This window comes from Ammodytes marinus (assembly GCF_949987685.1).
Source record: "Ammodytes marinus genome assembly, contig: scaffold_550, whole genome shotgun sequence".
NCBI classification, from domain to species: Eukaryota; Metazoa; Chordata; class Actinopteri; order Uranoscopiformes; family Ammodytidae; genus Ammodytes; species Ammodytes marinus.
Genome location: NW_027648523.1, coordinates 1 through 13598, shown reverse-complemented (window position 1 = coordinate 13598; position 13598 = coordinate 1). Strand labels below are relative to the sequence as shown.

General features: G+C 42.0%; 1 protein-coding gene across 1 annotated transcript; it reads left to right on the top strand.

The window, feature by feature from the left end:
- Positions 1-1107: 1107 nt before the first annotated feature.
- LOC307270431 (striatin-interacting protein 1 homolog) lies at positions 1108-12556 on the top strand (the record flags this gene model as incomplete). Its single annotated transcript, XM_080054311.1, has 10 exons — positions 1108-1177; positions 2602-2676; positions 5531-5665; positions 6414-6534; positions 7444-7512; positions 8353-8459; positions 8638-8765; positions 9202-9402; positions 9673-9723; positions 12324-12556. Coding segments are annotated over 10 exons (1190 nt in total), but the record flags the coding sequence as incomplete, so codon positions are not given.
- Between the last annotated feature and the right edge of the window lie 1042 nt (positions 12557-13598).

Here is a 13598-nt window from a genome sequence, read left to right as displayed (position 1 = left end):
ATGACAATGCTAACATGATGCTTGGATGGTATAAGGCAGTCCGTATTAGTTTGGCATGATTGCATGCTAACATTCGCTAATTAGCAGTACAAAGAAGGCATAGTGGCTGATAGGGATATCATTACGTTTTTTAGTCTTAAATCAAAGTATTGGCCAGTTATAGCTGAATTTGAATTAAAAACTGTTTCCCAGAAATGTACACCATAGTCAAGACCTTGTCCTAACCTTAAAGGCATTTGCATTTGTCGCTTTCATCTGATTTCATTTCACAGTAAAAGCAATAATCTGAGCCTGAGTGTGAGCGTCAGCCTGTTTTGCTTTAAGGTTGGGTGCGTTCATTTATATGGATCACCTGCTCTGGTATGTTGAGAAAGCTTTGAAACCCTTTTTAAAGAACATCATATGCCACTTTTGCCACCTTTTGTTGAGTTATTTTTAGTGTGATTGCAAACTTAACGTGTGCAGTCAGTCTCCTGGGCACGGGCTAATCACAGGGTGAGGCTCAAGTTGGTGCCTAGAAGGAGCCCCCTTGGAAGGACACAGCAGCAGCCAATCTGCTCTGAAACAGGGTTCATGTCGTCTCCTAAGCCTTCTCTCTCTCTCTCTCTCTCTCTCTCTCTCTCTCTCTCTCTCTCTCTCTCTCTCTCTCTCTCTCCTCTTACTGCAGTCTATCGTCAATTTGTAAAGAGAGCCTCGATCAATCAGAGGGGTCAAAGCAGTAGCTGATGTGTGCCAATTGAGTGGCTTCTTGTTTTGAGCACCTTGAAATACATTTTCAGTGCTGCCTGGAGATTCAGCAGCCAATCAAAACTCGATAAATAAAAAAAATACACATGGTGCAGCAAAACTGCGAACGAGCCTTGAAGAGCGTGCTTGGGTGAAGTGTGCAGTGTGTGTGTGTGTGTGTGTGTGTGACTGCAAATGGAGCACAGAGTAGTAGTAGTAGTAGAGGTGTAGGTGTTGGCAAAAAATGTGTCTAGCAGTATGTTTGAGTAATCGTATCTGTTTGCATGTGGCCGTTTGTAATCAGCTAAGTTCACTTCCGTATTACGATGTAGCCTACTGTAAATTCTAATATTTGTGTTTTTTTGTTGTTGTTCCTCACAGGGCTCCATGGAGTCTCCCAACCTGGAGTTTGAGTACGGAGACACAGACGCACTGACCGCTGAGCTTTCGGGTAACAGACTGAGCAGCTACTAAACTTTTTCTTCATAATTAACATTTACATCCTGAATTCATTTTATTTCTCTTTGTGATGTGATTTTTCCTGACTGACTGATACACAAACAATTAAATCTGGTCTATTCTTGGATCATTTTCTTGTGTTCCTCTTGTCATGTTGTTAACTAAAAACTTGTTTTCCCATACTAGCAGGATGTGGCTCTAGTGTCAAACTGTGTCAGACTTTCAGCTAAAATGATCTAGTTTCCGTGTGAACCACATATTTCCGAAGTAAAACTATCTATTTTTGACTTAACAAACAGGCTATAACCATGTGCTATTAATTGGAGAAAAAAATAATAATTCTGCATGGATCCGCATTCCTTAGGATTTCTCCTCGGCTGTTTCGTGTTAGTGTTTTTCATGAGAACAGGACAATAAGCTGACACACTGCTGAAGGCCACGGTACAAACTGTCCTATGTTTACCACACATAGGACACAATTGTATGACTAATGTGTTATGATGAGTTAGCGTAAACACCGTGATTATACAATTAAAAACGCCAAAATTGCTAGCATCTGTGTATACGGCACCGCTATAATGTGTTGGTTTATAGATGCCAAAAGATGCACGCAGTATTATATTAGTATGAACAATGGTGCTTCCTTTCCTTATCCTCTGAAGCACCATTGTTTTTCTCCAGGGGATGTGTAGAGAGGAATGTTAAACAATTCAAAGTGATGTGTACTATCAGGGGTTGAGGGCAAGCAGCATTTGATTTGCCAAGAGTGTTAGTCACTTTGGCAAAGGCACAGCAAAAGACTTGCGTTCTAGTGACAGCTCCTCGGCTCGGGGAGTGACGAGCGCTCTCAGAACAGTAGGAGAGACATGGCAGCCTGACGGATCGTTACACTGTGGTGTTCTCACAACAAGATGACATCACCACTTAGGAGCTTTTTTTTTCCTATCCTATGCTGTTCCATTCTTTTCACTTATATTCTATATGCAGCTGTTCTGTTATATTGTCTTATATTAAAGTGTTTCAATTATGTTCAAACTGTGTCCATTCTGTTATATTGTATTCTAAAGATGTATGGTTATAGTACATTAATTAGATTTAGTGAATTAGTATAATTATTTTTCCCAAGGCAGGAAGCCTGACTTAAAGAAAATGTTCTTGACACTACACTCAATGATAAAATATTTCGCAAACTAATATTTCCATTATTTTTAAATGGTATTATTTTTTTGATCTACAAAAAGAAAGGCAGCAAATCCTCGCAGTGGAAAAGGTGCTACCTTAGAAGGGGCAAAATGTTTCCTGGAAAAATCAGGGATTTAAGCATTAGCATTGGCAAAAGAGTTACAGATGAATTTGTTTGATTAGTTGACAAATATTTTTGGCTGCAATTCTCTTGTGCTCTATGTGTGTCCTCAGAGCTCTACAGTTACACAGAGGAGCCGGAGTTTGCCCTGAACAGAGACTACTTCGAGGAGGACTTCAGGAGCCATGGTACAGTGTGTGTGTGCGTGTGTGTGTGTGTGTGTGTGTGCGTGTGTGCGTGCAAGAGAGATTAAAAGGTCTGTTAAATGGTCATGGTAAAGCTTTTCGCTCATCCCCTACTGTGTTTAGAATACCTGTAGGAAGTGTGTGTCAATCCCCTGTGTCATCTGTCAGTGACTCACCGGAAGAGAGAGTTAAAAACTGAGCTGTCTGCAGTTTTGTTTGAGACACAAAATGGGGTCACACAAATCCACACACACTCTGCCAAGACCCTGCTTTGCTGTGTTATATCAAACACAAAGAAGGCTACAGGCAATAGACTGGAGCTGCTGCCTTTTGTTTTGCTGCGGTTTAGAGAAGGAGACCTTGATGGCTCCTCCAACAGTGTGACTGCTATTGACTGACAGAACCAGACAAGAAAGTCCCTTTGTCTAACTCTGAATGTCTCTGCTGTAGTGTAGTGATTGATAATGGATGATTTTGAAGGTTAGGACAGAGGAAACAAAATGTGCACTCATGATAAAATGTGTCTTGAATGGCAATTGCAAGTGAATGCATGCTACAATGCTAATGCTTGGACTCCAAAAGGGTTTTTGTAACAAACCCGGTAGGAAGCTGCATCTGAAGGTTGATATTTTTTGCAAACCAAATGTATCTTTAGTCTGGTCTTGGTATAAGGGTTAAATTGTTATTGTTAAGTACATCTTTCAATTCAAGCAATTGTCAACGGTGATTTGTTGCACCCAGATTGGGTTCAGAGTTCAACTAATTTGGACTTTCCGTGTAACCCTGCTCCAAGTTTTGCATGATTCATGGGGCAAAAATCTGCTATTCACACAATAATGTTATCATCATAGAAGTTATATCATTTCCCCAGGATTGCAAAAATGTCTACTTAAAAATATTTGACATTGCAACAGTGATCATTAAACCCATTTCCCCTGATCAAGCCTTGCATTCCCTAAAGTTCACATTAAAAGCTGTTTAAAGGGATGTGTCAAACTCTGTTGGGCTCTGAAGTATAACACAAAGCCGGCGTTGCTCTCCAGTGGGCAGGCTGCTGTGTTTTTTAAAAGTTTTTGAGTCGACGGTGACCATGCAGGCACATCAAAGCTCTGCTCCTTTTAATCTTTTCAAATAAATAATGAATATCCCCACAGATACCATGTGATTAATGTGTTTGGGTACCAAGAACAAGGCAGCTTTTTCAACATTAATTGACAAGAGTTTGTAAAAGAAAATGCTTCTTTGTTGCTTTGTTTAAAAAAGCCTGGTGTTTAAACAAAGCCTAGGCTCTGTAAAAAGGCATGTTGCTAGCCTTTGTCTACATACCCTTTGTTTACACACTAGTTTACAGAGCCCTAGGCTGTGCATTAACACTGGATTTTTCTTTTTAGGGGCACACACAGTACGGACAGGTAGCGGATTGTGAGGAGATATTCACTGATTTTGACACAGAGTGACTTTTGTACAACAATCGTTCTCCAGAATTGCTGAGGAAATTATCATACTTGCTGATTCCAGGTTAAAATATTCCAAACATCTGGTGCATACAGTTGAACCGTAGGAGGGTTTTTGGATGGTGGTGAGGACATTGTGTAACATCATGGCAGGACGCTATAAAGGTCTCAAGTCACTGTGGCACACATGACAGACAAAAGAGCCTCCTTCCGTTTGGTCTAGGAAGGGAGCGAGGCGAGCTGCTTCATCCTCTTTATCTGTCTCCTCCTCTTCAAGCTGAGGGGGTAATGAATAGCAGGATTAGATGAGAGCATCTCTGGCTGCTGCTGTCTCACAGAGATAGAGTGCACAGGACTTTTCATTAGTGTGTGTATTTATTTATTTGTTTGTGTGTGTGTGTGTGTTAGTGGAGGATGACTTTCCTGTCTGACGTGTGCCTTTTGTGTACACGTCAAGGCCACTGACAGTGTGTGGTCGTCAATGTTGTCCTCAATTAGCCATAAATGACCAATACTAATCACAGTGATTATCACGGCATGTCTAATTTAAGCTCCCCCGCTGACGAAAAGAACGTGGGGCGGGAGAGAGGGCCGTGCTGAAATTAGAAAAAGCATTTTTCTCTTCCTGACTTGAGAAGACAGTGCAAGTCAGATCATTTTTAAGTAGAAGAAGAGCTGGTGATGGTACCCTGCTTAATGCCTATTACTGTCTTGGGTAATCAAATGAAGGCTAAGAATAGAGGACTTACACTTTGAGAGGCATGCATTACTGTTAATGCTTTGTTTTCTGTAGTAGTGTGAGATCCATTTAAAGTCAGACTTAGCTTGTGCCAGTGCTAATAAGATTTGCTTGTGCATATGCCGGTTCTGTACTACTGGTTTCTCCTCTTTACGCCACCAACTCTCCGTATGCCTCAATACTCTCTTGCTTTTTCAGCTATTTCCAGAGCTGATGAAATGGGCCTTAAACGTGATATTAAAAACTACCACAGGCTATTTAAAGCAGCACTCTGACTGTTTCTTCCACACACACACGCACACACACACACACACACACACACACACACACACACACACACACACACACGTTATGTTAACAATCTGATTTCAAACAATTTACATTTGAGACATGCGGAGGAAGGCAGAAGAGATGAGAGGTGTAACATGCAGAGGAAATCTGGAGCATAAAATCCCTTCTAAAAAAACAAAGTTACCCCCTTTTGAAAGTGTCTGAATTGAAATTGATCCCCTAATTGCAGAACATGCAGACTTGGAACTTATCTTGGAAGAGTGTGGGTTTTATAGTGACTATTCTAGCAGCCTGCATTGAATTCTCTAAGACGGAGGATACTGAAAGAAATGCTTCTGAAAAAGAACCTTGCACACTGTGTTCCCGTGTGCAGCTCGAGGCAGGAGGTGGATTGAGCTGACTGTGGAGGAGCAGAGGGCGTATGTGATGAGGCTGCTGGATGCCCTGGAGGTCACCGACAGAGACAAGAGGCTGAAGGTGGCAAGGGCCATACTCTACCTGGCTCAGGGTGCGTATACAAACCAATACATTACAAATGGAATCAAATAAATAAATACAGTAAAGCAATAGACCTGTTTTCACGGCAGACATTTTGTCTTCTCATAGTGGGAGAGGCACAGGTGCTGCTAATATAATTGACGATGGCTCTGTCATAATCCAGCGTCCTAGTGAGGCACGACATTTTGACAGCAAGCCAGCAATGCACAGCACCAGAGCTAAATATAACTTGGCGGCTATCAATAATTGAATTATTTCCATCGTGCTTATGTTAAATTATACTCACTAATGTACACTATTTGTTTGAGGAAGTGTGCACAATTTACATATACCTTGCGTTCCAAATGGCATACTCTTTCTTTTTGAATGAACTTAACATGCAGTAGGCATTCAATTTGGACATCCTATTACTTATTAATTTCATCATAACATTGCGCCTTGATCTTGCCTCTTGCTTTTATATCCGTCGCATCCCCGGTTGTTTTCATACGAAGGCTACATCGATGTGACGTCACTTCCGGTGCGCACTGGATTGTGGGTCAGAATCGGCCAAAATAGCATGCTGATTTCAACCCTTAAAATCTCTGCCGGATGTGTTCGACATCCGGGTATTTTTAAGCATCATACTAAATCTGACCACAAGAATTGGGGACATCCTAAATCTTTTTTTTTTCTGGCAAACTAAATAGCAGAAATTATGGCGATATCCTTTGAAAATAGCTCACAAAACAATACATCTTCCAATTTTTCCCCCATAGGAGTTTATGATGAGTGTGACACAGAGGTGGATGTGCTCATCTGGTCCAGACACAATGTCTTCTTGCTCTACCACATGGGAATCTTCACGGCACTGCTGGAGCTGCTCAGCATGGAGATAGAGTGAGTATAGGACACACACACACACACACACACACACACACACACACACACACACAGGACACGCTGCTGTGTGTGTGCATGAGTCATACTCTGTTTAAAAACTTGCCTTTACTACATCAATAGATAGGGGAAGGGAAAATGGCCAGGTAATGAAATGAGTCACTCACTGACAAAATCACTTCCACTTTAATCAAACAACAATGCTGCAATGTCACTTTCACCTTGGAGTGTGCTTGATAAAACTACAGACTTGCTGGCGCTCATGTATTTACAATAGAGGGTAAAAGATAAAAAAGGGAAGGACATGAAGGGCAAACAGGGAAGTAAGGGGACTGTAGTACAGGGTAAACGTGCTCTTACTGTATGTTTCTCAGATAAAGGAAAATCTTTACCATGAAATCTGCAATTCGTTCACAATCAGCTCAAGTTTGAATCTCAGGTCTCTTCAATGTGAGGAGGTTTTTGGGGATAGAACAGACACTTGGAGAGAGAGACATACAGAGAGAGAGAGAGAGAGAGACATACAGAGACAGAGAGAGAGAGATGCAGGAATACAGTAAACACAGTGTTTTTGATCAGCCTCAATGGATCCTTCCAAGTCAGCTCTCTCTCGCTGCCGGTTTTTAGCCTCATTTGGGATCCATCGTGTTCTTTGTTGTTACATAAGCTGCTCTGAGGCAATGTGGCACCGTCTGGCCTATTGGCTTGCTTACACTCCTCTGCTGTGCAGCATGGTAAACATACACACACATGGTATCGTGCTGGTCACGGCTGGTTAGACAGGAAATAGAAAAAGGCTTTTATTCCTTTTTTTAGACTTTTATATTGACAGTTTATTGTACATATGCACGGACCTCTCCTTCAAAATAAAAGAATGCCCCTCTTTTTCTTGTGTTTTTGTGTCTGCAGTAACAACCAGGCGTGCAGCAGTGCAGTGAGGAAGCCTGCCATCTCTCTTGCCGACAGCACAGAGCTCAGGTAAGCAGTGTACCCACGTCACTACACCTAAGAAGGAATAAGTAATGTACGTGAATATATTCTAATTCTGCTGTCATCTGCCTCCTGTTTTGCTCTTTTGCTAAAAAAAAATTCAATTCACTTCAGTGTTTTTTTTTAATGCTTGCCAAATCCAAACCTAATCTTCAAAATGTAATCACAATCTTTGTCTTCTTGCCTCACATTCATTTTCAATCTCTGCTTCTGCTTAATGGGATTGACGTTTTTTTGAACAAAGCAGGCTGAGCACCCCTCTACGAGCACACACACACGCGCACACACACACACACACACACACACACTCATATGATCACAGATACGCAGTGCTCCCTGTAGTCTGTGCGTTCCCTGGTTGCACACTTACAAATAATTACAGACTAGAGAAGTAAATTTGCCCCTAATTGCTGCTCTTGAATTGAAAACCATTACATAGTTATTGTGAACAAAGGGAGAGGCTTTGTCGAGCGAACAAAGCGGTTAATGCACAGAACGCTGCTGGGCTTGCATCAGGTAATTGTGAATTGGATGGCACATTATCCGAGGCCGAGCACGGAAATAATTTCCTCTCATACTTACATCCGCAAGCAGATTGCATGAAATTCTCCTGTGCTTCTTGCACTTGCCTTTCATTGGCACTCATCATTCCCTCCTTTGTATTGTTGTCTATTGAACTAGCAAACCGGTAAGGGCCCTCAATGCACAGGCTACACACACACACACACACACACACACACACACACACACACACACACACACACACACACACACACACACACACTCAAGGTCAAGCTGAGCCCTGTGTGTTGTCTTTTTTCCATGCAGAGTGCTGCTGAGTATCATGTACCTGTTGGTGGAGACCATTAGAGTTCAAACGGAGGACGACAGACCCGAGTGGAAAGCGGCCAGAGAGGCATTCAAGAATGAGCTAGGTGTGTGTGTGTCTGTATGTGTGTTAGTGTGTAGAACATATTACAAAATAGTTGTAGTAAATGTCTATTGCTGTACATTCTCTGATCCGACGTTACAAGCTACCATACTGAAAAAAATGTATGCTTTCATATATGCATAACTCCGCTGATAGAATGATTTGAACCCTGACCCCTTCAGGTTCACCTCTGTACAACGGAGAGCCCTTCGCTCTGCTCCTCTTCACCATGGTGACCAAGTTTTGCAGCATGAACGCCCCACACTTCCCCATGAAGAAAGTGTTGCTGCTGCTCTGGAAGACCTTACTGGTGAGAGCGCACTGACACTTAACCTCCTTATATCACTCTGAAGGCCTTTTAAAGCTGCTACTGAATTATTATCTGATATACTGTATGTATCCATTTGCATCCTCCCGACTATTTTGCTGTCTTCGCCGTCATCCGTGCTAGCTTGTTTGTGCTCGCCCCAATTGTGTGCAATATGTGTGTATTTCTCTCTTCCCTATGCTTAGGCCTGCTGTAATTTTGAATGTTACGTATTGTATGTTACTTTTTACTTTTTAACTATTGTATTTTAGATTGCCTGTTGACAACTGTCCTAGGGACTAGAGCTCGAAATTAGCTGGGGGAAAAAAATCTGCTCCTTTTTTATTGTACAGTTAATTAAAGGGGACTGTCCATGAAACAAATGTATCGACAAATACACTAAACTAATCGCCATGTTTCTGTCCACACCTTCTTCCAGTTCACCTTGGGGGGTTTCGAGGAGCTCCAGGAGATGAAGGTTCGGGGTCGGGAGCGTCTGACCCTTCCCCCCCTGCCCGAGGACAGTATCAAGGTGGTGAGGGCCATGAGAGCAGCCTCTCCTCCGGCCTCAGCCATGGAGCTCATAGAGCAACAGCAGCAGCAGAAGAGAGGCCGGAAGAGAGGCCGCCGCAGCCGCAGGGTATGGCGACCCCTCCCCTACCCAACCCACAACTAAACCCGCACACATGCCACGTTTACATCTAGAGCTAATTATACCTCACACTAATGTCCCCATTATTTTACAGCTCCATCACTATGCAGTCAATTGGTCCTATAGAATTCCTTCTGTAACTTCACCCCTCTAACTCTGTGCTGGTTCAGGTTTTTTCCCAAAAAGTTGTGCCAACATCCCTGTGTTGTTGGCACCACTACTGGTTTCTCATTGCCCCTCTTGCTTGTGTTCCCACAGAGTGCCTTTGTTGATAGCTTGGAAGGAGACAGTCCCTTTACCAAGAAGCAGGTCTTTACCCACCAATTCCCCTTCTTTACCTTCTGCATTTTTCTCTCTTGCCTTGAGCTGGACTTTAAGCAACCCCTCCCCCGACCCACATCCCCGCTACCTTCCTCTCTCTCTCTCTCTCTCTCTTTTCTCTCTCTCTTTTTTCATCTCTCTTTTCATCTTCTCTTTGCTCCATCTTCCTCTTCTCCATCATCTATATTATTTAACTTCATCCAATCATATTGGGATGCACCAAAACTGACAAAGCAATATTTAACACGTTTTCCTTTTGGAACACTGAAAATGTACACTTATATATATTTTTTTATATATATCATCAGAAACCCAAAGTTGAATGCTCCAATTGGTTTTGGTGAAATCCAACTCCCTGCTTCCTTTCCAATACCCAAAGGAATAATTTGACATTTTACACTTTTTGCTTGATGAAAGTGCTAGATGGGAAGATGGACATCAGATGCATGTCTGAATGCTAACTGTAAGGCTGTAAAGCCAAGACTTAAATCTACTTCTGCGCATAGAAATGAGACTGACACTGTGTTGATCTCCTCATGTAACTCTCAAGAACAATAACTGCATTTCCCAAAATGTCAAACTATTTATTCTCTTTAAGCATTGCCACCTGCATGTTTTTCTTCCATTAACCTAATTCATCTTTGCTTTATCCCTACTATTTATTTCATTATCCTCCAACATTCTTATCTTTTAAGTTGCCATCTATACATCCCTATTTCCTCCATCATCACCCTTTTTTTTCAAAACCTTGATTCCACCATCCTTATGCCCTTAAAATCTTCATAATGTTGTTCCTTTTCCTTATATTTCTCCTCTTTATTTCCCTATCCATCCCTTTCATCCTGCTCTCCTTTCCTCCTTCCTTCCTGTACTTATTCCACCTTTTCCACCTCACACTGTCCCTCTCCCCTCTTTACTTCTCTCTCTCCTCCTCCCTCCACTGTGGCCTTGCTCAATACTGGGGGCTGGGGGGAGGTTTGGAGAGACAGGGCTGACTTGCTGGCTGTTATCATTGGCGCTGGAAGGGTCACTATATTCTTCACAATCCCATAAAGACAGTCACTGTACTATAGTTTCCATCACATTGCTAGCAGGTTTTACCTTGCGCCATAGACTCTGGACTAGGGGCCAATGTCCTTAAAATGCATTCATTGAGGAGGTGAATTGAGATCCTGATCCATATTTTCGCTTCTGCAGGTGTTTGTTATTTGGGTGTCGGTTGACCTCTCTCTTAAAATGGATGCCATTGAAAGCAGTTGTCCCCTAACCCCGATAGAAGAAAAACGCTAGCTTTACAGTCTGCCTTATCGCAGCAGTGAATGGCTTCTCCATGGAGAATGGCTCACAACACGGTTTCACTTCTTCCTCCCTCCCTCCTCCCTTACCACCACCATACACACTCACCGTATTTATTCACAAAGTACAGCATCAGTACTACCAGTGGCGCACCATACATCGAATGCACAAGCTCAACTAATGTCCAGAACGCTGACTCATGCCTGATGCTTGCACTATTGCCGCAGTCATTCACTGAAAAAAAAAAAAAAAAAAGTTTGAACTGAGATACTGTATGTGTATGTGTGTGTAAATAACAGCTCAATGTGATGTCTTAGCCTTTTTGGGGCCTTGCTTGCATTTTCCCCGTATTTATTTGAAGTGCAGATGTGTGGTAAGTTTGAAATAGGAAATGTTGCTTGTGGATGCAGTGGTGAAGCTGTCATTTTCCTGACACTTTGATAAAATGTCACATTGATTTTTTTGTCGAGTTTTTTGCTAGACTTGACAGAATGCGAGCGTTATAACAAGAGGTGAATACGCTTAGAGTTAAATGAGATCATGAATACCTCTCTCCTATCTGTATGCTAAGTATGAGGCTGGAGACGGTTAGCTTAGCTTTGCATAAAAAATAAATTGGAATCTGCTTGGTAGATTTTTTTTAAAGCATTTTGGTTAACATGCTCTATACAAAAACTATTTATATTAGTTTGTTAGTAATAGTAGTAGTAATAGTAGTTCATTAAAAAATATATACAATGTTGCTTCCTTTTTAAGTTTTGCCCCATGCCTTTAGGATACATTCACACTGCACACCCTCAACTCTTCATTATTTTTTTGTATAGCTTTGCACAGCATGTTTTCAATGCGGCCAAAAGCTGATATATGAGACAAAACTCTGTCAGCAGCTTTCTGTAATGCTCCTTGTGCAAAAAAAAAAAAAAAACTCACCTGATGTGTTCCCATTAGACTATAGCTGCAGTCTGAATGTAGCCTATATTCAGCCAATCTATTCAGATAGCAAATCCTGCTGTGAGTATGATGAATTGCAATTGCAAAATCTAGATGGTGGACACCAGTACAGTATATTGACCTTAACTCAAACTGAAAGGTGGTCCAACTTCAACTTGAGAAAAGGACATTCCTTTTTAAAATTTAAGGTACTGAAATGTCAGGATAGTAAAACGCTTAACCCGGAACATAGAGCGTTTATTTTTTTGTTTTTCGTTAGGCAGGTTTGAGGTTGTTAAGATACCTTTACCTTTCCAGTGCATTTGACCAAGTGTCTCTCTCCCTCCCTCCCTCCCTCCCAGCCCCTGGTCAAACAGGACAGCCTGGACACTTACAACGAGCGGGACCCCTTTAAGAACGATGACGCCCGCGATGAGGAGGAGGACCCAGAGGACACAGACAGCGGTATCGAGGGTGAGGTGGACCCCATGGACCGTGATGTCATCATCCAACCACCCCCTCCCCCTCCTCCCCTCAGACCCCCCACGGAGAGGGTCAACTTCCCCAAGGGCCTCCCCTGGGCCCCCAAAGTCAGGTCAGTTGTCAATGTCCACGTCTGCATTAGTTTTGAAAGTCTGAAATAAGTCGCGGATTCTGGTGAAAGCTTGTTATGTTGACAATCACTTTGTGTCAAAATCAGTGAATATACTGCTCACAAACTGATACCCGTCAGTACTGTGTGCACTGAAAAATGATCTGGTGTTAATACCATGGTCAATACACAGCCTAGGCTCTGTCTCTGCTATGTAAACACATGGGGCCAAACATAGCTAGCAACATGCTGTTTACAGAGCCTAGGCTGTGTTTTAACACACTTGTTTTTGTTTAGCGCACACACACAGGTAGTGAATCGTGAGGAGATATTCACTGATTTTGACCAAAAGATAAAAAGCATGCTTCAGAATTGCTGAATCCTTCTTTTGAATCTTTTTTCTTTATAGAGTTAACAATTAATAGCTGCAGTTGTGTTCCTATAAGTGTGTGTTCTCTTTAAGTGCCCTCTTATGGTTTGGAATCTGCCTTACTTCAGGATAAATGGCATTGATTATATCCATAAACATGATCCTAAAAGTCAGATAGAAAGTGTTAACACAAATCATACACACAAAAACAGCATCAGTGCGACCTTTCTCTGAAAATGAATACTGACACTCATTACTTAAGCTGTTTAAAATGATCCCTGCCTGATTCTTTGTAAGTTTAAAAAGCACTTAGCACTTTCTTTTTTCCACAGATTAAAAACCTCCAAATGATGCTTGGCCACCTGCCACTTTTGACCACAAGAGTAGAGAAAACCTGCCTCACTGACAGCCAGAACTTTACACCATTATATTGGGCGGCTGGTGTCTCTTTCCCAACCCTGATGTAAAACAAAAAATTCAAAAACTCTCTCCCGGTTTTATCACATAGTAATATGCTCTGCCTCTACACATCATTGTTTTCCAGATAGTATCATGTTTTTCTTCCCACGGTGCTTCCACTGCTCTTTGTGGTCGGGTACATGAATAATACATCCGAGAGAGGACGCAAAAACACTTCACAGCAATGCGTTTATCATTGCAGTCACAATAGGAAAA